The sequence below is a fragment of the Pangasianodon hypophthalmus genome, chromosome 26 (assembly GCF_027358585.1).
Source record: "Pangasianodon hypophthalmus isolate fPanHyp1 chromosome 26, fPanHyp1.pri, whole genome shotgun sequence".
In the NCBI taxonomy this organism is placed as follows: domain Eukaryota; kingdom Metazoa; phylum Chordata; class Actinopteri; order Siluriformes; family Pangasiidae; genus Pangasianodon; species Pangasianodon hypophthalmus.
Window position 1 is genome coordinate 18,262,398 of NC_069735.1, and position 23,048 is coordinate 18,285,445.

Below are 23,048 nucleotides of genomic sequence, written 5' to 3' on the forward strand. Positions count from 1 at the left end.
AATTCAGTGAAGACATCTCTACAATACCAAAAGGCAAGACAGACATGCAGAAGCTGTATACGACAGTAAACTTGGGATTTGAGATGGTTGTGAAAGAATAAATGTATAGCAGTATGTTGTAAATCACCAACATTAGGTAGTTGTGGCAAGGATTGCTGACCCTGAAGCACCACTTTAAGGTGGTGAGGCAGGACAAGTGAGAGACATTATCCTCAAGAGCAAGATACAAAGCCTCAGTTTGTCCTCAGAAACAAGCTAATTACCCTCTCCAGAGTTGAATAGTAGAGGAGGCAAGCAGAGAGAACTTCAGGAAATGGGGTGCATTTATTGCTGGCCAATTTCGCTTCACCAAACAGCTGTTTGGATAGAAGCAATGGCCATTTTACTTCAGTTTAACCCCACACCCCTGGGGGGAACTGATCATTATCTCCAATAGATGAATTCAGTATTGAGGAGACCAGCTCGAATGCAGTCTAGGGGTTGGTCCAGATTGCCTGAGCAATCTCCTTACTTGAATCCAGTAAAGTGCCCGGTAATACAATATCTACAGAGAGTACCCAGAGCTTGTATACCAGCTGTGAAGATCCTGAAGGTGATCTTTAAATGAGAGAAGGTTGCCCAGATAGGTAGGAGAACTTCCATGGCATCTATTTGAATGAGAAGGCATTTTTTAGTGTTCTGTCCTGTTGTCTGATGTACCTACTAAGGAATATTTATATTACCACAATGTTCAGAGAGGGGGTACTCAGGCAACACTACCCTGGCAAGATGGTGAAAGTAGTGTTAGATGTACATCATATCACAGGCAAAATAAATATTTGATAACAGACCAGACTCAGTGAGGACCCAAGAATACAGAGCTGAAATCACAAATCAGATCAGATTTGTTAACCAAGTATGAATAGTCACAGTACAATCAGGCCGAAGGACAATCCAAAGAGTAAACAAGAGATCAGGCAGAGGGTCAGAGACAGTGGAATAACATGACTCAGAACTCACACAACTCAAACAACACAAGGAGTCAGGAAGTGATCCGGATATAATCGGCAGAGGTCTTGACAATACTCTGGAGACCATCACCTCTGTTGGCAGGGAGGGTTAATGTCCTGGTTTGGTGTTACATATGGATTATTAAAACTATTTTTGGTTGACAGTCACCTCTTGGGTTGTGAATTCTGACTAGCATTGACTACAGTAAATTTCAGTTTTCCACTTGGTCCTAAGCAGGATGGTGAATTTAAATAAAGAACTCCTGACAATTTCAGACTCCAGCAGGTTGCCCACAGGTCTCTAGATTAGTGTCTCTACGGCAAAGCTTCACCTATTCCCACAATCTATGAAAATTCAGTCAAAAGTCTGGTAAAGGTCATACAGTATGTTGTATACAGACGGAAGTCACATCTATCCTGAACACCACCCAGGAGCTAACAATAAGGCTAGTAGTAATACAAATTTTGTCTTCCTCTGGCTGTTCTACATCGTGGAATGTTTGTAACAAAAGACAAACCAAGACTAAAAGGATGGATGTGTCAGACAAGATTTTTAAACATCATCAGTTTGTAGAGGCTAGAGGCTATAATACTAGGAATCATTAGGAACGACACATTGTTTTCTGAAAAAGGGGATGGACAGCAAAAAAGGCTGCCTCACTTTTCTGCCCAAAATGAAAAGTTTATTAAAATATTATGAATTCTTTTTCCCTTTGTCTCTCTCTTTAGGTTTAGCCTCCTATCACTGTATGGCTGATGAGGTGGTGTGGAATCCCAGAGGTCCGGACCTTAGTAATTGTACTTCACCCTGGGTCAACCAGGTTGCTCAGAAGGTCAGTCAGGGGTCACAGGTCACCTCTGGGAACGTGCAAATCAATGCAGTTGTTTAAGTATATATCAATGGTGATAAATATTATTTGTTGAATGTAATATATAATGTATACATTTAATTTAATTTTGAATATATTTTATAAATACAGTTTATATGATTAGTTAGATTCTTGCTTTCCCTAATTGTCCACCTTTATCCAAATCTAGATAAAGAGTGGGGAGAATGCAGCACATATCGCTGCCGTGCTTGTCAATCACACACGGGGACAGGTGTATGCTGGTGATGTCACTTCCTCTGTGCGACTGATGGAGCAGCTGCTGGATATTCTGGACTTCCAGCTGCAGGCATTACGGCCTGCCAACAAGGATTCAGCCGCACGCAACTATAACAAAGTACACACAGCATTCAAATACACATACATTATACATACATGGGCGCACATGCACGCGTGCACACACACACACACACACACACACACACACAAAACATGTGAGAGCTCTACATGTAAAACCCTTTATTTTAAAAACATTTCATTCTATTGCAGCTTCAGAAGAGAGAGAGAACCTGCAGAGCATTTATTCAGGTAACACTTTTATAGCAACAGCAACAGCAGAGATGAGTGATATGGTCTAAAAATAATATCACAGTATTTCCTGTCATTTTGACAGTAACAATATTTATCACAATATATATTTTCAGCTACGAAGAATTCCTGAAAGAACATACAAACTTTAGACTTTTAGGTTGTGCCAACCAGCGAATTGCTGTTTAGCAGAAACTCTATCTATGCTAATATCAGAAAAGTCACTAAAATAGCTATTAATTAATTTAAAAATTAAGAAATGTTTAGAAAATCACAGAAGAGAAATGTGAACAGGAAAACCAGAGGCAAACTACTCAAGGACCACACCAATATGAAACAGAAATTGCTGTTGTGTCTAAAACTAGCAATTCTAAGGGAAATGTTATGCACCAACAACATTTTTAATGAGCATAAGGAGTTCAGACAAGACAAGATAAGCAGAATGGCATTAGGATGGAAATAAATAATTCTTAAATAAATAAATAGTTGCAGAAAAAAATACCAAAATTTCTAATAATGAAATTTAGACTAAAGTGGGACTCAGTTTTTTCACTGAACCCAGATTTCTGCAATAACGATTGTGCCTGTAAAATTGAGAGTACACATGTTGTATCATGATATTCTATTATTATGGAAATTTCAATATACCAACATTTGATTTTACATCCTATATGAGTAGCTTAGAATATATCATGTATTGCCAAACCCTAAAAAGAAATGTATTTAGACAAAAATATATATATATACTTACCTTTTATTTTTGGATATACATTTGAAGGAAAAAGTACAGTGAATAACTCTATATTATAAGAAAAATGGTTAAAGGTTTAAAATATTATATTATATTATATTATATTATATTATATTATATTTGTTTATGATCTGCCTCTCTTTCTTTCTGATTGTACAGGCGATGGTGCAGACGGCGGATAATCTTTTGAGCTTAAAGGCATTGGACTCGTGGCAGGACATGAACACGACAGATCAGTCTCACACAGCTACCATGTTGCTGGACGTGATGGAGAAAGGCTCCTTCCTACTGGCCAACAACCTCTATGAGGGGCGATTTAGCGAGCGCGCACCCAATATTGGTGAGACCCCACAGATATAAATGTAATAAAAGGCTAAATAAATGGGGCAGAATTGGTGTATCTTGGCATTATGTACACCTACATAACAGTATATATATTGGAAAAAAGCTCGTTGTACTTACACTTGTATGTATTAGATCTGGAGGTATATGTCCTGAACGCGGATACGGAGATTGGAGATCTGCACTTCCCACACTCATATGACAGTGACAGCACCATCCATCTCTCTGAAGCTACAATCAAACAGTACAGCCGTAATGGTAAATCAGCTCACTCTTTCCTATATTACATTTATGGTATTTGGCAGATGAGCCTCTGTCATGTTCAGTGTCATCTCTGAAAGCAAGTAGAAAGGCAGGTTTAACATGGAGACATGTAACGATGTATGAAATCCGATCGCGAGTGGTTGCTGGAGACACATCATAATGCCAGGTGTGAATGGCTACGAGTCTCAGCTGTTCACTTGTGATCCGATCACCCAGGACGCTTGTCAATGCCAAGTGTGAAGCGGGCCCAAGAGACAAATCCAGAAACCTCAACAAAGGACAAATCACATTGTAACTCCCATAATATCATATATCAGCAAGGTTTCACAATGAATGAATGTTAATGAACTGTTCTTTCAGGAATAACTGCATGGCTGCTCTTCACTACATTATTGACAAAGCAATTAATAAAGTACAAACAAATGAATGGCAGTAAAAGTACTAATACAAAAACCATAACATGTTCAGTGCCACTGAAATTTATAACCCAATATTACTTGCATGCAGAGAAAACAATGATCCTTGGCTTTTGTTCCTCGGGTCATAGCACAAAGCTGCAACATTTGCTGCAACAGACACTGTGTGTCCCTCTAATCTGATAATACAGTTTCTCATTCTCTCATGGCTGTGGAAATGTTTTGGTTTGTAGAGCAACCTAGGAAATATATTTCCTTATCTTGACATTTTTCACTCTCTTGAATTCTTTGTATGATTGTAGCCACTGCCACACTCTAGCAGATGATGTTCTATCATCACATTCTTTTATGGTGTTAAAATAGCATCAAATTAAAAAGTAACAATGCCATCCATTTATATTACATCCTAATGCCTCTTGGTCAGTCCAACATGTTACTGTGTGAATGAATTCACTGTGGTTTGGCTTTGCAGGTCAGGTGAAGGTGGTGTTTGCACTTTATAAAAATCTCGGCCCTTTCCTGTCCACCCAAAATGCCACGGTGAAGACAGAAGTGGAGCTAAAGTCAGGAGGGCGGACTCTGGCTGTCAATTCCCATGTAATCTCTGCCTCCATGAATAAAGAGTCCAGCCGTGTGTTTTTGACCGAGCCTGTCAACTTCACACTCAGACACCTACAGGTACACACACCACTCTCCATTAGCCCTTAATGCAAGGTTTAAGCCCTTAACACTGTGCTAACATATGATTTTTACTTTTCTGTGGGTGTTGCTGCAGCTGGAGAATCACTTTGGGCCAAACTGTTCATTCTGGAACTACTCTGAGCGCTCGATGACGGGTCAGTGGTCTTCTCAGGGTTGCAGACTGGTATACAGCAACAACACACACACCACCTGCTCTTGCTCACATCTCACCAACTTCGCTCTGCTCATGAGCCGCCAGACCCCCACTGTGAGTTTCACACACACCGTCAAGTACTCCATTTTTCTCCATTTTTCATCCTGCTAATATATTTCTGTTTATTTCCTCCCCTTGTCTTGCTCTCTCCTTCTGTGTCTCTTTCTTGCTGTCTTTCTCAGTACACGGGCGGCGTGCAGGCTCTCATTCTGTTTGTGGTTTCCTGGGTGGGCATGGTGATTTCCCTAGTGTGTTTGGCTCTGTGTATCTCCACCTTCTGCTGCGTAAAGGCAGTGCAGAGTGAGCGCACCACCATCCACAAGAACCTGTGCCTCACACTCTTCATCTCGCAACTCCTCTTCCTCATCGGCATGGACAGGACCCACTACACCGTACGTAGACACAATCCCAAAGATCACCAAATGTGATGATTACATTAGAAGGAGATGAGCGTGGTGTTCATTCAGTGGTAACAATATTCACATCTAAAGATGCTCGGTGAAGAGAATTAAATTGGATAATGAGAAAATGGCTGCAGATCGGGTACGAACATAAGGGACACAGATTGGGTATTGACAAAGAGGGCTCAGATCTGAGAAGAACACAGGGGGCACAGGTGTGGCAATGACACAAGGGGGTACAGATCTTGTAATGACACAAGGGGCGCAGATCTGGTAAAGACATAGGAGGCACAGATCTGGTAATGACACAGAGGGTGCAGATCTGGTAAAGACGTAGGAGGCACAGATCTGGTAATGCCACAGGGGCGCAGATCTGGTAAAGACATATGAGGCACAGATCTGGTAATGACACAGAGAGTGCAGATCTGGTAAAGACATAGGAGGCACAGATCTCGTAATGACACAGGGGGCGCAGATTTGGTAATGACATGAGACAAAGATAATGACACAGGGGCACAGATCCACGGCCAGGAGTCCGAGAGAGCAAAAGTGTCCGTGCTCTGAGGGAGGGAGGGAGGCATACTTTCTCTTCTCTATCAATCACAGTGACAATCACTAGCTAATCATGGGCATGTGGGCTAATGTATGCGAAACAGGGCATACATGAGTGTTTTATGCCACCCTGTGATGCAGCATAAGCAGTAGTTTGGCTTCTTGTGCCTCAGAGAAATCACTGGATTCTCTGTATTATCCGATTAGAGGGACACACAGCGGCTGTTGCAGCAAGTCTTCACCCTCCCAGATTAGTAGCTGTCATATGAAAGGGGAGAACTAACTAGTGGGTGGGAATTGGCCAAGACTAAATTAGGGGGAAAAAAACCCTAATTAACAGAGGGTACTTTATGTGTGTCTATGTGTGTGTTTCTAGGTGGCATGCCCTGTGCTAGCTGCTCTGCTGCACTTCTTCCTGCTCTCTGTGTTTTGTTGGTTGTGTGTTGAAGCCGTTCAGCTCTATGTGCTGCTGGTCGAGGTGTTCGAGAGTCCGTCCTCACGCAGGAAGTACTACTACATTGCTGCCTATGGCTTTCCTACTTTGATAGTGGCCATTTCGGCCTCCATCGACTACACTGGCTACTCCAGCCCCACCACGTATGACATTCTTATTATTATGTGTATCATTATACTTAAGAGTTTGTGCTGATCCAAATAAACACAGTAAAGCACATTTATGTGTGCATGTGTGTGTATTAACATGTTTTGTTGTGTAGCTGCTGGCTGCGTGTGGATAACTACTTCATCTGGCTGTTTATTGGCCCTGTCTCCCTTGTTATCCTGGTAAGTTCCAATGAACCAGTAACATAGCATTGCATTAGCCAGCTAATCATACTCCTATCTTTACAAGTTAGCAACCACCCTCCTTAACTACACATACTGTGTTGTTTCTTATACACTTGCAAATTCACTCTGGCTCCAATATGACTGATTGGCCTCACACACTTATCTAAAATCGTTTAATGCAGCAAGCTAGTGTTGCTAGAGGAACTTTTAGTGAGCTGTTGTAGTCTTTCTTTGTTGCATGTCACAACTCATGTTGTACCTTTGACTTTTGACCCCTAGCTGAATCTGGTAATCCTAATGGTCACAGTGCACAGGATGATCCGCCATTCTAACGTGCTCAAGCCTGACTCCAGCCGCTTCGACAACATCAAGTACGTCATTTGGGGGTCATTTGGGGGTCATAGGGTGGGGGGTCAAAACAGAGGTCTGGAGTTCATAGCTGTAGGTATGGAGGTTCAAGGTCAGTGATCGAGACTGTATGTATGAAACTGCACCTTATCCACTACACAGAGTGTATTTTATTTTTTGTAGTCATGTATGAGAGCCGTCAACAGACTGTGAAAAAGTATTTACCCCCTCCTGATTTCCTCTATTTTTGCATTTTTGTCACACTAAATGGTTTCAGATCCTCAAATGTAAAATGTAAATGTAATATAGGACAGGAAGAACATAAGGAAACACAAAACAGATTTTTTAAATCATCATCAAGGAAAACGGTTATGCAATACCACCCATGTGAAAAAGTCATTTCCCCCTAAACTTACTAACTGGTTGTGCAAACAAATGTTTCTAATAACTGAAAATCAGTCTGTCACATTGCTGTGGAGGAATTTTGGCCTGCTTTTCTTTGTAGAATTGCTTTTATTGAGCCACATTGAAGGTTTTTCCAAGTATGAACTGCCTGTTTCAGGCCCTGTCACAGCATCTCAGTGGGGTTCAAGTCAGGACTTTGACTAGACCACTCCAAAACCTTAATTTTCTTTTGAGCCATTTGAGGACTTGATCTTGTGTGTTGGAACATTGTCTTGCTGCATAACCCAGTTGTGAGCTTCAGATCATGGGCTGATGACCAGACATTCTTCTTCAGGATTTTCTGGTAAAGAGCAGATTTCCTGCTTTTGTCAATTATAGCAAGTTGCCCAGGGTCTGAAGCAGCAAAGCATCCCCACAGCATCACACTACCACCACCATGTTTGATAGCTGGTACGATGCTCTTATTGTGGAGTGCTGTCTAAGCATTACTGTAGATGTAACGGATCCCATGTCTTCCAAAAAGTACCACTTTAAACTCACCAGTCCAAAAGGCTTGGGGGTCATCAGGGTGTTTTTTTTGGTGACTGTGAAATAAGCCTTTATGTTCTTCTCGGTTAGCGGTGGTTTTCAGCTTGCAACTCTCCCCTGAATACTATTTTTGCTCAGTCACTTTCTAATGGTGGACTCATGAATGCTGACCTTATCTGAGGCCTGCAGTTCCTTAGATGTTTGTTTGGGTTCTTTATGTAACTTACATTTAGATTCAGCAGTGCTGGCAGTAATAAAACTGGGATATGTCTAGTCTATTGAACCCAATTATCAATTAAATTTGGTTCATTGGTTGATTGAGTAATTAAGGGGCAAATGCTTTCTCACACCAGGCCATTTGGTGTGAGAACTTTTTTATCAATAAGAGAAATGATCATTTAAAAACTTCATTTAATATTTACTCTGTGTGTTAGTAAATTGTGTTTGCAGACCTGAAACAATTAAGGGTGACAAATATGCAAAAATAAAGAAATGAAGAAGGGGTTAAATACTTTTTCATGGCACTGTATATTGGAGAAATATTTCCAGGAATGCACTTCAACACGCATAGTAGAACATTTGTAGTATTTGAGAGAGGATACAAGGATGCCAAGGGAAATACTCTTCTATTATCTGTTTGATTTAAACTTTTTTTGTATTTAACGCCTAGCTTTTTTCTCATTCTTTCTCACGCTGGTATCTCTCAGGTGTTGGACGGTGTGTTCAGTCACTCTGCTCTTGTTGGTGACATTAACATGGATCTTCGGCCTCCTCTTCATCAGTGAAAACAGTGCACTCATGGCCTACCTCTTCACGTCCTTTAACGCCCTGCATGGTCTGTTTATCTTCATCTTTCACTGTGCACTGCAGAAGAAGGTATATATGTTGTTTTTATAAAACTCTTTACCATCATTACGAAATATTTATATAAATGGTTTCACAATTGATAATTTTATTAGTCTACCAGTAATTCAAAAAAGATAATAACTAGCCATCTTCCTTTAGGTTGTTTCATTAGTGCAGCAAAGATTGTGTTAAACTGCACTTAAAGATGTTTAAAGACGTACTAAATGTTAAAATGCACTCACCTGGACATGCTGGCATTGATTCTGAAACTGAGAGCACACAGAGTGGAAGCTCCTTATAGCTTAATGATGGACGGAGGATGCGCTGTCTCCAGCAGCATCTGGGAGGTTTTTCCACCGTGTTCATCTCCAGCCTCAGTATTGCCTGAAAACAAGTCTGGATCAGCCTCTTTGACCTGGCATGTGCTGCTGATGTGACTCTAAACTAGCTATGAGGGACTTAGTAGTGACGTGCAGCTCGTGACCCTGAAAGCATTCTTGCACAGAGCGCTTGTCATGACTTTGCCACAGTGCAAGGATATTATTTAAATTTTATTTAGCTTTAAAGGAGGAGTTACTTGGGGAGTGGGCATGAGTTGAATAAAAAAAACAATCTTGTGCATACTTCTCATTACTATCATTATTATTATTATTATTATTATTATTATTATTATTATTCACATTGATTTGGGTCCAGGTTCAGAAAGAGTATGCTAAATGCTTCCGTCAGTCATCCTGCTGTGGTCATGCTGCATCCGGTGGTTCTCACGGGTCCCTAAAGAGCTCTGCGCACCGTGGAAACAACCGATACTACAGCGGAGGCCAATCGAGACACAATCAAGTGCACAGACAGGTAAGAAAAGTACAAGCCGGATCACTTACGTCTATGCAAATTGCCACACAGAATGTTTAACACCTAGAAAAATGAATGCGTAAATGTGTGAGAGCATCATAACCCGTGTTTGTGTGTGTGTGTGTGTGTGTGTGTGTTCAGAGTCGCATCCGGAGGATGTGGAATGACACAGTTCGCAGACAGACTGAGTCTTCCTTTATGGCTGACCTCAACAACACACCCACCCTCAACAGAGGTAACACATCTGTCTGTCTCTCTCTTTAACTACTGACACCACTTGGGAAACTGGACAATCACCTTGACTGGGAAGCTAAGCAGGTCTCCAGTCTCCCAACTAGCCCTTTTTGTTTTTTGCAGATCTCCAGACTCTTTTTTCAAGTCTCTTTGTCCCATTCTCCCTTGTGTCTTCTGCATCCTGTCCTACAACTCCATCAGTGTGTAAATCAGACTAGAACATTTGCTTCAGTTGGTTTTGTACAAGTGATTGTAACACAGATGCCCTAGGCTTTGGACATGACCATGTGTAAGGCGAGACAAACTACCACACCTTCAGGAATTATGATGCAAGATTTATATTTGCATATTTTACAGGAACTATGGGTAATCATCTCCTGGCCAATCCAGTGTTGCAGACTCGCTCTGGCTCCTCCCCTTATAACACGCTGTTGGCTGAAACATTTAACCCGCCCTCACCAGCCGTCTTCAACTCCACCGGTCAGTGTGTGTGTGTGTGTGTGTGTGTGTGTGTGTGTGTGTGTGTGTCCTACTTTAATATACTCAGTTCTGAGTGATTGTATTTATATGGATTTACTCTGTCTTTTCTTTCTGTCCTTTATTTCCTATTTTATCTATCTGTACATCTTGCACTCTCACTCTCTTTCCTTATCTGTCACTGTATCTCTCTGCATTTGTCACTTTTCCACTACTTCTCTTTCTTGCTATCTGTCTCTATTTCTGTCTCTCTGATCTGCAGGTACCTTCAGAAATTCAAGTATGGAATATCTGTTATAACATTTCTGTCCCATGTGTCTATGTTGCTGTTTCTCCTCCATGCCTGGCGAACACTGAACACATTTAACACTTTTGCCTGTTGGTTTTTTGTAATATGCATGATAACAGCCACATTGAAAATATTGCTTTATAGTTGTTACCTGGATTTGTGTCTGTCTTTTACTAACTCATTTTCATAAGCTACCACATCTCCATCAAGTCCACTAACATCCTGACATTAGCAGAAGTTAATGGAAGTTTAAAATGATACTATAACGTTGATGTGTTCACACTCAGGTCTAAAAGCCTTGCCAAGAACTGTTTTGTCTATCATTTCTCGCTAGAAGAAGTCTAAAACAGTGTGTCCTCTATGACTGAAGGCAGTAGGGACAATAAGGTGTACTATAAGGTGTACTATTATATAAGAGTTTAAATAAGGCATTAACTTTTAAGCAAACACAATTAATATACATGATATGATAAGATACTGCTCAAAAACAACTTGATCCCACTGAGCAGATCGTTGATCCGAGAGTAATCTGGTCCTAATATTCTACAAAACAAAGCTCAGACAAAGCAAATTAGTCATGTTATAGGAGAGAGTAATGCTTACACAAGACCTAAGCAAGATTAGGATTGTCTGCTTTTCCCCGTTATTCAGAATTTGTACTGTGGTCTTGCGTTTGCTCGGCTTTAGCTGTGTTTTCAAAAAAATATTAAGAAAATAGTGTGTGAAGAGTGTTTAAAAAAACAGTCCTTGGTATTGCACTCAGTTTTTTGTATCCAACCATACTGATGAAACTGACTGTTGGGTGTCATTGGTGATTAATGATTAATGCTGTGTCATCTCTTTTTGTTCTGTCCTGTAGAGGGCACTCTGTCCCGCAGTCGTGAGTCCTGTGGTTTGGAGCCCGTTCGTCTGAATGGAAACTACAATAACAGCTACTCTGTGCACGGTGGAAGTTCAGACCTCCTTGGCAGTGTCGCTGTGGGAGACGTCAGCCCTGCCCTTTTGACCCCCAGAGGAGCGGAACCTCCAGGAGGTATGAGAAGGAACCTGTCAGATGCAGCAGCACTGGAGAAGATGATTATCTCTGAGCTGGTGCAGAGCAATCTGCGTCCTGCTGCCGAACGCTACAGCAACAACACCGATACAGAGGCGGAGCCACGGGAGTACGTAAATGCAGGGTTGGGACACAGGGAGCCGCCCCAACGTCCTCTGCCACGCCCTCCGCCACCACCTCCGCAGGATGAGGAAGAACCACTTTATAAGGCATTGGAGAAGCCCCGCCTTCCCGAGAAACCACGTGTTCCTGATAAACCCCACGTGCCGGAGAAGCCCCGCCTCTTGGAGCACACACAGTCAGTGTTCTATCAGAGTGAGGAGGATTCAGAAAGCTTTTCAGCTGAAATTACAGACAGCGTGGGTGGTGTTGGCCCTGACTCCTCCTCCCTGTATGCAAGAGACAGAGACTCTTCCTATCCTGACAGCAGCCCTGAGGTTTTGGGAACTGAGCCTCGTTCAGCCCTGCCCCCTGATGAATTATACTTCAGCACAGGTAGACACGCCCATGTCTCTGCCTTCTACCAGCCCCCATCACGCCGAACCAATGAGGAGGGTCGGCTGGGGATAGACTCCTCCCACGGAGAAGGCGATGGACAGATGCAGCTGGTGACGAGTCTGTGACTAGGGCGCTGGTGACCAGGACACGGAGATCTAGGGGAGGAAGAAGGAGGAGTGATATTATCATTATCATCATCCATTACTGTAGTACAGTACTACAGCACTCTAGTTAGTAGTTTAAAAGCTGTACTGTAAGAATATCCTTGGTGAATGTACCATAGCCAAACTGCTAAATTTCTTCACTGGGTAATTACAACTTTGTTTAGTTGTTGCCATTTCCCAACTGCCAACTAAACCTCTGCTTATTGCACAAAAGCTGCCAGTTCAGGAGGGTGAGTGCTAAAAGACTTCCTCTAAAATATATAAATACAGCCACTGCATTTTTTTTTCAAACTATTCCACAAGTAATGTCATTGTCCAGTATGAGTCCAGTACCAAAGGTTCCAGTAGTGTTGTTAATGATATCCCCTCAAGACTGCCATCAGCAGACCCTAATGGCACTTGGGGGTGTGGCTAGCAGCACTGTTTGGCAATTCGCTCTGTATTGGTTTTGAGACCAGGCCTTGGTCAGTGGCATGAAGGTCCAAATCTCTAGGGTCCAAGGTTCGATCTTAAGCTTACTGTCTGTGTGGGATTTTGCGTATTGTCCACATGGTTGTCCTCCAGTTTACTCCTACTTTTCATCATATACAAGGTCATTTGAGGATTTGCGTCTATCAGTTGCCACTAGGTGTGAGTACAGATATGGGATGGAATGGCCATTACAGGGGGTAGTGCTGACTTGCACTCAGATTTACTAGCACTCAACAAGGGTTGAACAAATAAATTAATGAGACTTAATCTCCTTTGTCCAGTGAGTTTATTGGTTAACCAAATGGCATAGCAACTTATTCCATTCCAGAAACTGGTGGGAATCAAACTGGAACAGAAGCCCTAAGAACCTTTTTTGGTTTTACAGTGGAACACCCAGGTACTGATATCACCCAACATGTAGCTATGTTCTCTAGCCAATCCATTCCATGGATAAAAACATAACTGATTAATTCCATAGGCACACTTATGGAGTGAGATAGTGATTGATTTGTGGTATACGATAAATAGGGACACCCTGGAAAAGCACATTTACCAAGAACCTGGTGGTGGTGAAGATGATGATGATGATAATGATAATGATGATGATGATGATTATGACTATGTGAAGAAAACAATGAAGAAAAAGATTATGATGGCTTCCTCCTCTGAGTCTCTGTCTCCTGGTCACCTCCACACCCACCCTGCCCATCTTCACTGCCATTCATCAACTCTCTATTTCTGTCTCTCTATACTGTATATTTGCTCATCAGATATATCCATCTGTCTGTCGTTTCACAAATTTCTGTCTCATTTTCTTGCTCAGCTTTCCTGTGTCCTCTCTGTCTCTCTCTCTCTCAGGGTGGAGTGTTGGATTTGCGTCTTGGTTCTTATTTGATGTATTGTTTGTTTGTTTCCTGTCCTTAAGCCCCTTTCAGAAGAATGTGACGCCTTCTCCAGAGACAACAGAACAAAAACTCTTGACATTGCCAAAAAACCTTTCTTTAAAGGGAGCACATACACACACACACACACACACACACACACACACACAGACTCATTTCTTGCGTTCTCAGTGTTCACACTGAAAGGCCTTCCCCGGAGGTCAGGGGTCAAATGTTAGTTGCGATAGTGGGGCCATGACCTTGACCAGGGATCCATAATGTGGTCTGCTTGGTTCGTTTTGCTGCAACCTGTTTGGACTTCTAGGCACTATGGACCTCAGACATGCCCCAGGGGCCTCAACCAATCAGGTTCTTTGGTTCAGAGACAAGCAAAGCTCACAGCTCTGCCCCTTTTTCTAGACTCGACAAGGAGGCATGAGCAGTCTATTGTCATGTATCTGGTGTAAATAGCGGTAAGAGAATGAAAGATTGAGAAACTGCTTCTTGTAATATCTACAAATGTTACAAACAAAAGGAAACAAAATCACGTAAAAGGATGTGTAGAAGACCTGAATGATACTCTATATCTTTCACTAGTCTCTCCCTCTGTCTCTCTCTCTCTCTCTCTCCTTCTCTCTTTTCTATCTTCTTCTGTCTTTCCTCCCTTTTTGCTCTTCCTCTCTGAGAGGGCGACAGAAGGATGAGATTTTGTTAAAGAGATAGACAAGAAATGTGTTTTATTAAAAAAAAATAAAACAAACTGGTGGGTGGAGATTTTTTTTTCAATACACCACAACAAGAGCGAGCAGATTTCTGTAAAAGGATTTTTCAACTCGAGGCAAGAGGAATAAAATGTAACTTTTTTAATAATAAATGGATTGAACAAAACCAAAGGAAATTTATCAGACTGTGTCACAAACTTAAAAAATAAAACAGGAAGCCAGGATATCTGAAAGGAAATCGATCATCTGGTGTATTAAATTCCTAGGAAGCTTTTAGAGTTTTCAAAGGTTTCACACCCCCTACACAAATCCATTATATGTAAAGAAATCAATACATTCAATACAATTTTCCTTAGATGTTTTCCAAAACATGTTCCTTAGATGACTTACATTTTGTTTACTTCTCAACAAGTAAATTATACAGTTCCTGTTTTCACCTATAGCAGCTATAATCAGTCATCACCAGACTCTTTTTTTCACTCCCTTGAAGTTAATAAGAGAAAAAAAACACAGCTTGTCGTATTATCAAAAAATACAAAGCATAGATTCCTCTGTCCTGAAGATGTTGGAAAACTTTATAGCTTTACATCTGACTGTTACAAAGCGCTGACACTGGAGACTCCTTCCATAAATGTTAAATAAACGTCTTCTTCAACATATCAACAATTACATAATTTTTTAATGTAGAGCCTGCACCATACCTGTCCCTGTGAATGAGCTGTTACTACAGAAACGATAAGGTATTACAACAAGCATGTTACTGTCAGAGCATCTGCTATAGTATATTAATCAACACTTTCTGATGTCACACTTATCCTTACCAAATAATGAGATGTGTGAAAGAAAGTTAAATAAACATAGCCATGGTGGAATTAGAGATGGAAAGATCTTCCACTGCAATAGTATTACAGAAGGAAATGCAGTCTGTTTTAGTTCAGCTGCAGCCCTGACTGTGTGGAATGGAAATTCAGCATCACTTGTTCTTCTAGATTTTAACCACTAGGTGTCAGGAATGCACTAGTACCTGACCATCACACTCATATGTGGTTCTTTGACAAACTGTTGCCTCAAAAGTTGGAAGCACACAATTGTATAGAACGTCTCTGTGTGCTGTAGCTTTACAGTTTCCCTTCACTGGAACTAAAAGACTCAAACCTGCTCCAGCATGACAATGCCCCTGTGCACAAAGCGAGCTCCATGAAGACATGGTGTGTGAAGGTTGGAGTGGAAGAACTCGAGTGTCCTGCACAGAGCCCTGACCTCAACCCCACTGAACACCTTTGGGATGAACTGGAACACCGACTGAACCCCAGACCTCCTCGACATCCCAACATCAGTGCCTGATCTCACTAATGCTCTTGTAGCTGAATGAACACAAATCCCCACAGCCACGCTCCAACATCTAGTGGAAAGCTGCCCAGAAGAGTGGAGCTTATTATAGCAGCAAACACAGGGGGAATAAATCTGGAACAGGATGTTCAACAAGCACATTTGAGTGTGATGGTCAGGAATGCACATACTTTTAGCCATATAGTGTATATAAACATAAACAAACAGAAGGATGTGCTACTGTATGTCTTTACATGTCTTTATTTTTGTATTTACAGTCCCCTCCGAAAGTATTGGAATGGCAAAGCCAACTCTTTTGTTTTTGCTATACACTGAGGACATTTGGGTTTGAGATAAAAAGATGAATATGACATGATAGATCAGAATTTCAGATTTCATTTCCTGTTATTTACATCTAGATGTCTTCAACCACTTAGAACATGGCACCTTTGGTGGCAGACAACCGAATTTTTAGGTGACCAAAAAGTATAGAAACAGATAGTCTTAAAGTAAATTAAATTAAATAACTTACTATTTGGTTGTAATGATTTCATCAAGCTGGTGACTACTGACATCACCAAGCTGTTGCATTCTTCTTCTCTGATGCTTTTCCAGGCTTGTAGCCAGCTTGTTTCAGTTGTTGTTTGTTTTGGGAAGTTTCTCCCTTCAGTCTCCTCTTCAGGAGGCGAAATGCTGCTCAGTTGGGTTAAGGTCTGGTGATTGACTTGGCCTGTCTAAAATCTTCCACTTTTTCCCCCGATGAAGTCCTTTGTTGTGTTGGCAGTGTGTTTTGGTTCGTTGTCTTGCTGCATGATGAACAATCAATCTAACAGGACACACCTGCCAGTCACAAGGTCCAGTATTTGAACAGAAATGGGTTGAATGGAAATGGGTTGGTTCAATCAAAAGGTGCCATATTCTAAGTTGTTTAACTGTTAAATGTTAAACAGTCAGGTTCTAGGTATTAGAAAGTAAATAAGGAGTGATAAGTTGACACTTGTACCACATACTTACCCAATTAATACATATATTTTTAGCACTGAGTCATTGTATGGTGCCACTGACTTTCCTAGACACATTCCTAGACTCTTAAAAATTGTTAGTTTCCAGTTGTCTGTCTTGGGGTATGTTCCATCAACAAAACAACACACTTACAGCAAAGTGTTTTCCTATCTGATTCCAAGAACCCTGTTTTTAAATGCTAACAACCCTTAATTATGCACTGAACTCTTAAAGAACACCACTGAGTATAGTACGCATTAATTGGGGAAGTGTGCAGTACAATCTCCACATTAGTGCTCACTGTTTTTGTAATACCTAGATGTCCCTGGAGGACTAGTAGTTAGGCCATGGCCCTCTCACTGCTGCAGCCTGGGCTCGATTCCCAGCCAGAGAACCAACCACAGCCTCTGGGGTTGAACGTGACAGTGCACTTCCAGTGCTAGTGCCAAGCCTGGATACATTGGGGAGGATTGTGTCAGAAAAGGCATCTGGCATTAAAAAAAAAAACCTGTGCCAAATTGAATATTCAGACCAGAGAGCTGCTGTAGAGCTCTCAATATACAATGAACCTTGGAAGACTCCTTTTTTTTTTTTTTAATAAAACCATACCAAATATCAAGATAGCTGAATTTTAAATGGTCCTAGATGTTACAAAAATGTTGTTCTTCTTTCAACTGCTCTCCTTCCATCCCTTCCATTGTATATTGAGAGCCCTAATGAGGACCATTTAAAATTCAGCTATCTTGATATTTGGTACGGTTTTATTAAAAAAAAAAAAGGAGTCTTCCAAGGTTCATTGTATATTTAAGGATTCTTACCTTACAAAATGGTTTTACTTGGAACCTGATTGGTAAACACTTTGTTGTAGGGTCCTACGCAGAGCCTTTAAGTGAAGAACTAAGGGTTCTACATTGTAGAAAAACGGATAGTGCAATTATAAATCAATCCCTTCTATAACTGTGTACAACATGGAAAAATAGTGCAATTGTGCAACCAGTAAATTTATTAGTTTTCACCTGAAGTCCGGTTTGTTGAACATATCCACTGTCCACTGATGGAGACCTGAGTGCCATCTTCACGACCCGCAAGCAGCACCATCCCCAGCAATCCCAATGATCTTCAGGCCGTGCATGTGGGTCCACCCCCAGCAGCAGCGACCAATCTCATCTGATGAGAACTCCAACGACAAGTAGGGCATCAGGATGGATCAGGCAGGTCCGGAGAGTAGAAGAGGTCAAGATCACTGGTATCTCAGGAGAAGTGTGTGTAGCTCGATAGGGAGAGAGAGGGAGAGAGATTGTTAGGTAAGCTTTTGTCCCGTAATGGTTAAGGACAATGTCCTTTGCATACAGGGACTCCGGCAAGACTCGCTGTGACAGAATAACTAAAAGGGAGATGCCAGAAGGTAACACAGACCCTGGGACATAAAGCGGCCAGCGACTCCACCGTCGACAAACCTGAGTGAACACAGGAGAGTGGGAGGGTGACAGCATCCAAACATCCCAGTTCACCACAACATTCTATGCCTGTGAATCCCCATGACCCACCTCTTAGAGGAACAGACAGCACAACAGGGTGTTTCCCAAATTACTGGCCATTATATTTTTTCAATACCTAGAACCTGTCTTTTAAAATTGAGTATCTTGGTATTTGGTACACTGTTGGAAAAAAGGGTTCTGAAGGACACCTAAACCCTCCTAAAAAGGGTTTTACCTGAAGTCATTTCGAATAGCGAAACACACTGTTTTAGGGTTCTACATACCTTCAAGGACTCTCTGGACAAACATAGAACCTATAAGAGTCTGCATGTTTTAAAAGGTGTAGGAATGTAAGAAGAGAGTGCAACCCACATATGACTAAGTTCTAAAAGATCCAGTGCTGTTTAGGAATGTACAACATCTGTGCCTGATGAATCATTAGCTCCTGTATATATAAACAATCCTCAACTTGAAACAGGAGACATGGACTCCTAGCTGTTTGTCTGTAAGAAGGAAAGTACATGTAGGCTTGGGATGTGATTGGTCAAGTTGCATGATGCAATCCTGTGCTTGTGTGAGTGACGTAGCACATGGTACAAATTTAGCACTATTTAAGAGAGGACCACAAAGCAGTCACACATCAGAGAGAAAACACAAATCATTTGATATGCTTTTGGCACTGAAGGAACTGCTGTGAACTGGCATGGGCAGGGGGTTTCCCTGTGAGTTATGGCCTAAAACAAAACAATAGCATCAATGAATTTTCACAGTTCAGCTGATTCTAGAAAATACATACTTATATGTATGTACTTATACTTATATGTATATGAAAATATATGACTTATACATGCATATATACACCGATCAGCCGTAACATTAAACCACTGAATGGTGACGTGAATATACATTGACTATCTTGTTAGAATGGTATCTGTCAAAGGGTGGGATATATTAGGCAGCAAGTGAAGTCAGTTCTCGAAGTGAAAAAAGAAGGACTCTGTAAAAAAAATGGCTGTAATTCCTAAATGGTTAATGAAACAGTTTTTAAACCCCTTGATTTAAAGCTGAAAATCTACACTTGAATCACATCTTGATTGCTTCATTTCAAATCCATTATGGTGGTGTACAGAGGCAAAATGGTATGTATGGTATATGGTCCAAATACTTACGTACCTGACGATAGATAGATAGATAGATAGATAGACAGAGACAATGGCTCCAGAATCCCCAGTTCAATCCTGATCTTTTTACTGTCTTGATGTGTTTCAGATGTTTTCACGAATGGGAGTGTGAATGCTGCCCTGGAATGGACTGGCATCAAATTCAGGGTCTTTTCCTAGCTCACCCTCAGTGTTCCAGGACACAGCACTTGCTGAATATGAATAAATGAACTCTCTAAGGCATTGTTATGGAAAATCATGTTCTTTCATTCCTGGCTTCTGCTTCTTTCCCAGCAGAGCACTTTTTCTAAAGCATGTTTGGCCACCTGCCAGCTGGAAAGTGCTCCCAGAGTCTCCCAAACGTTCAGTCACAAGAATAGTTTATGTCTTGTAGTTATACAAGCACTGGACCCCTATATACACCCATTACACATTACACACCAACAAACACTAGCGTTGACTGACTGGTACATTTATCAGCTGCTTTTACATTTATTCATTTGGCAGTCACCGCTGTACAAAGCAACAATTAAGAGAAGATATGACGGAGCAGTTAAGGGTTAAATGCCTTGATCTATGTGCTGGGATTTGAATTCACAATTTTCCAATCAGAAGCCCAAAAAGCCTTAGCCACTGAGCCGTCATATAAGCCGTGTTGCTTATATGTAGTGTTTGTTGTGCTGCTGTATGAGAATCAGTCCTTTTGAGTTTAGATTCCAGACAAGAAACACAGCTGTATCTTTTAGCAAAGTAAAAACGTGACAAAATTGTAAGATGTGGCCATGAATGGAGAGTTGGAAACAATATTTATCAGTTTTGCCAACCTATAATATGATGTGCTGCTTCATTTTAGCAGTCCATTTTTTATTTTAACACATCAACAGTAATAGATAGAAAGACAAAGACAAGGATACAGATTGAGACAGAGAGAAAGTAACAGAGAGAGAGAGAGAGAGAGAGAGAGAGGCAGAGAGATGTGACTGGGATGACATGATCTAAGAATGTAAAACAGCAGCGTAAGTGACTGAGGAGTTATTAGCTCCATTATACATTATATGATCAGCTCTCAGGTGTACTATAGTTGTCTGTCTATCTGCCTGTGTGTGAGAAGCACATGACTGTGCGATATGATTGGTCAAGCTGCATGATGTGATCATGTGTTTGTGCTTATGACGTATCACACAGAATAAATGTAGCAGTATTTAAAATGGACACAAGAAGATAACTACAAACTTGTCAGTATGTTTTTGCCGCTGAATGACCTTCCCGAGTTTCAGTTGTTACATCATTAAATTTGAGTGTCTGCAGGGATTTTCCCAGCGATTTATAAACAAAAACTGAAAGTCTCTGTTTCTGTCTCTGTTTTTATTCATAGTTAACATAGCTTGAATTATGGGTAAAGCCTTGCTCAGAAATTTAGAAATGAGGAAGAGTGACAGAAACTGTGTGAATTCCTTCAACATGTGTATCCGTAAAGTGAAGGCCTGTTATGGAACATTAGGGAATGTTTCTGTCTTCCAGAAACACTTCATTATGTGTTTGTCTGGGTTTTACACAAATCCACGTGGCACGTCTGTGTCTGAGGGTAAATCAATTAAATTAAATTAAAACAAACACAGCAAAAAAAAACCCTTCTTTTTTCTGTCTAACTGTATATTAATCTGTGATCCTTGCCTTAAATACTATTGTAAACTGTGGTGATGATATCACTGGTAAGTGAGTTGCAGGAGAAGTTGCAATCATGGGGTATCAAGTTTGTTCAGATTAACCGTACTGCATGACTGCAATGACAGATGTGGCAATGTGATTGTTTGAGCATTGAGGTGATGCAACCCTGAGCCAAGGACGACAGGATATGACACACACACACACACACACACACACACACACACACACACACACACACGTTTATACATGCACACAGAGTGAGTGTGTATTTTTGGGAAAAAATGAGTTAACAGTAAGTGTACAGTTGAGTGCAAACATTTACACCCCCATGGTTTTTGGCTGAAAAACAATAACAGTTCAGGCAACATGAAATAGATAAGTTATAAAGGTGAAGGTTGGGCACAGAGAATAGTTATATTATAGAATATATTAACCATTAAACACTATTTGTCCCTTTTTGTTACTTGTGATAATCAATGATCTGTGAAACCAAACACAAATGAGACTCACAGTGTCCTTTTGATTAGTTTCTGTTTTTTTATGAACCTAAAACTTGATGTTTTATGAGTTGAGATCAGACAGACAGCTACAGTATATCGTATTAAAAAGCAGCTAAAGACATTTTAATGCACGCTATTTTTATGACTTCTTCTTTTATTTATTTATTTATTTATTTATTTATTTATTAGATGATTTTATTATCTCTTGTATTGTCTTTTTTAATTGTGAAACACTTTGAGCTACATTTTATGTATGGCGCTATAAAAAAGTATTTAAATGTATTATAAAAATGCCATTTCTTTGGCTTTGGGGTGTGCAAACTTTTGCACTCAACTCTATCCATCTATTTACTTCTTTCTTTCTTCCTTTCCAGTAGTATTGCATACTGCGGTGATGATGTTCCTGGTAAGTGTGTGCTGTGGAAACAGGCTTCTTCTGATTGGCTCAATTGCCTCACTGTGATGATGGATGTGTCAGGAGATTGACTGAATTATATATTTATTATAATATTAATTATATTAATTATATATATTAATTATGTAACAATTGTATAATAAAGATGGTGGTGTATGATTGAGGTGTGTGATGCCATTTGGAGTCAGGGGATATCCCTCAAAATGGATATCTCTCACTCACTCACTCACTCACACACACACACACACACACACAGAGACACATGTTGAAACACAGAGAGTGTTTAGGGATCTAAAATTAGAAACAGCAACAGAAGAATTTTGCTTCACCTACTTATTCCATGGAGGAGTGTGCCAGGCCTGAACACGCCCAGCTGCTCTGTCAGCTACTCCGTTTTTACACAATAGGGAACTAAAAGTCTGTGTGTGTGAAAACCCAGGGGACACATGATTGTACACGCTCAGCATCAGCTGACCTGCAAGTGCTTCCCTGAACTCATGAGAATAATATGCCAGTAAAGAGAGAGAGAGGCAGAAAGAAAAAAGAGAGAGAGAGAAAAAAGAGAAAGACAGAGAGAGAGAGAGAGAAGTGTAAGAGAGGCAGACAGACAAGGAGAGCAAGACAGCAGGAAACAGAGAAAGACAGCCAGAGAGAGACCAAGAGAGAGACAAAGAAAGTCAAGAGAGAGAGAGAGAGACAGAGAGAGAGAAACAGAGAGAGAGAGAGAGAGAGAGAGAGAAAGACAGCGAGAGAGAGAGAGAGAGAGAGAGAGAGGCAGACATACAAGGAGAGCAAGACAGCAGGAAACAGAGAAAGACAGCCAGAGTGAGAGAAACAGAGAGAGACAGAGAAAGTCAGAGATAGACAGAGAGAGAGAGAGAGAGAGAGAGAGAGAGAGACAGCATGAGAGAGACAA

General features: G+C 40.9%; 1 protein-coding gene and 1 long non-coding RNA gene across 5 annotated transcripts in view; one reads left to right on the forward strand and one right to left on the reverse strand.

Annotated features, from left to right (window-relative positions):
- The window catches only part of LOC113526593 (adhesion G protein-coupled receptor L1), a 43,801-nt gene extending 28,732 nt beyond the window's left edge, over positions 1–15,069 (forward strand). For 3 of the 4 annotated variants that reach the window (XM_034300098.2, XM_053229802.1, XM_053229804.1), the window contains 17 exons: positions 1,719–1,822; positions 2,028–2,213; positions 2,366–2,404; positions 3,315–3,495; positions 3,633–3,755; positions 4,650–4,855; positions 4,953–5,126; positions 5,255–5,464; positions 6,402–6,622; positions 6,742–6,808; positions 7,091–7,182; positions 8,800–8,968; positions 9,635–9,790; positions 9,932–10,025; positions 10,382–10,504; positions 10,764–10,781; positions 11,650–15,069. In XM_034300098.2, coding sequence (XP_034155989.1) covers positions 1,719–1,822; positions 2,028–2,213; positions 2,366–2,404; positions 3,315–3,495; positions 3,633–3,755; positions 4,650–4,855; positions 4,953–5,126; positions 5,255–5,464; positions 6,402–6,622; positions 6,742–6,808; positions 7,091–7,182; positions 8,800–8,968; positions 9,635–9,790; positions 9,932–10,025; positions 10,382–10,504; positions 10,764–10,781; positions 11,650–12,467 — 2,981 coding nt within the window. In that variant the 3' untranslated portion in view covers positions 12,468–15,069. The remainder of the gene's footprint in view (positions 1–1,718; positions 1,823–2,027; positions 2,214–2,365; positions 2,405–3,314; positions 3,496–3,632; positions 3,756–4,649; positions 4,856–4,952; positions 5,127–5,254; positions 5,465–6,401; positions 6,623–6,741; positions 6,809–7,090; positions 7,183–8,799; positions 8,969–9,634; positions 9,791–9,931; positions 10,026–10,381; positions 10,505–10,763; positions 10,782–11,649) is intronic. The other variant, XM_053229803.1, reaches the window with a different exon arrangement.
- Positions 12,358–21,387, reverse strand: LOC128317536 (uncharacterized). The gene is made up of 5 exons (XR_008301027.1): positions 17,928–21,387; positions 17,730–17,817; positions 17,227–17,362; positions 16,442–16,749; positions 12,358–12,497 (listed from the first exon to the last, which is right to left on the reverse strand). It is a non-coding gene; the product is annotated as an uncharacterized LOC128317536 (long non-coding RNA).
- Positions 21,388–23,048: the final 1,661 nt, after the last annotated feature.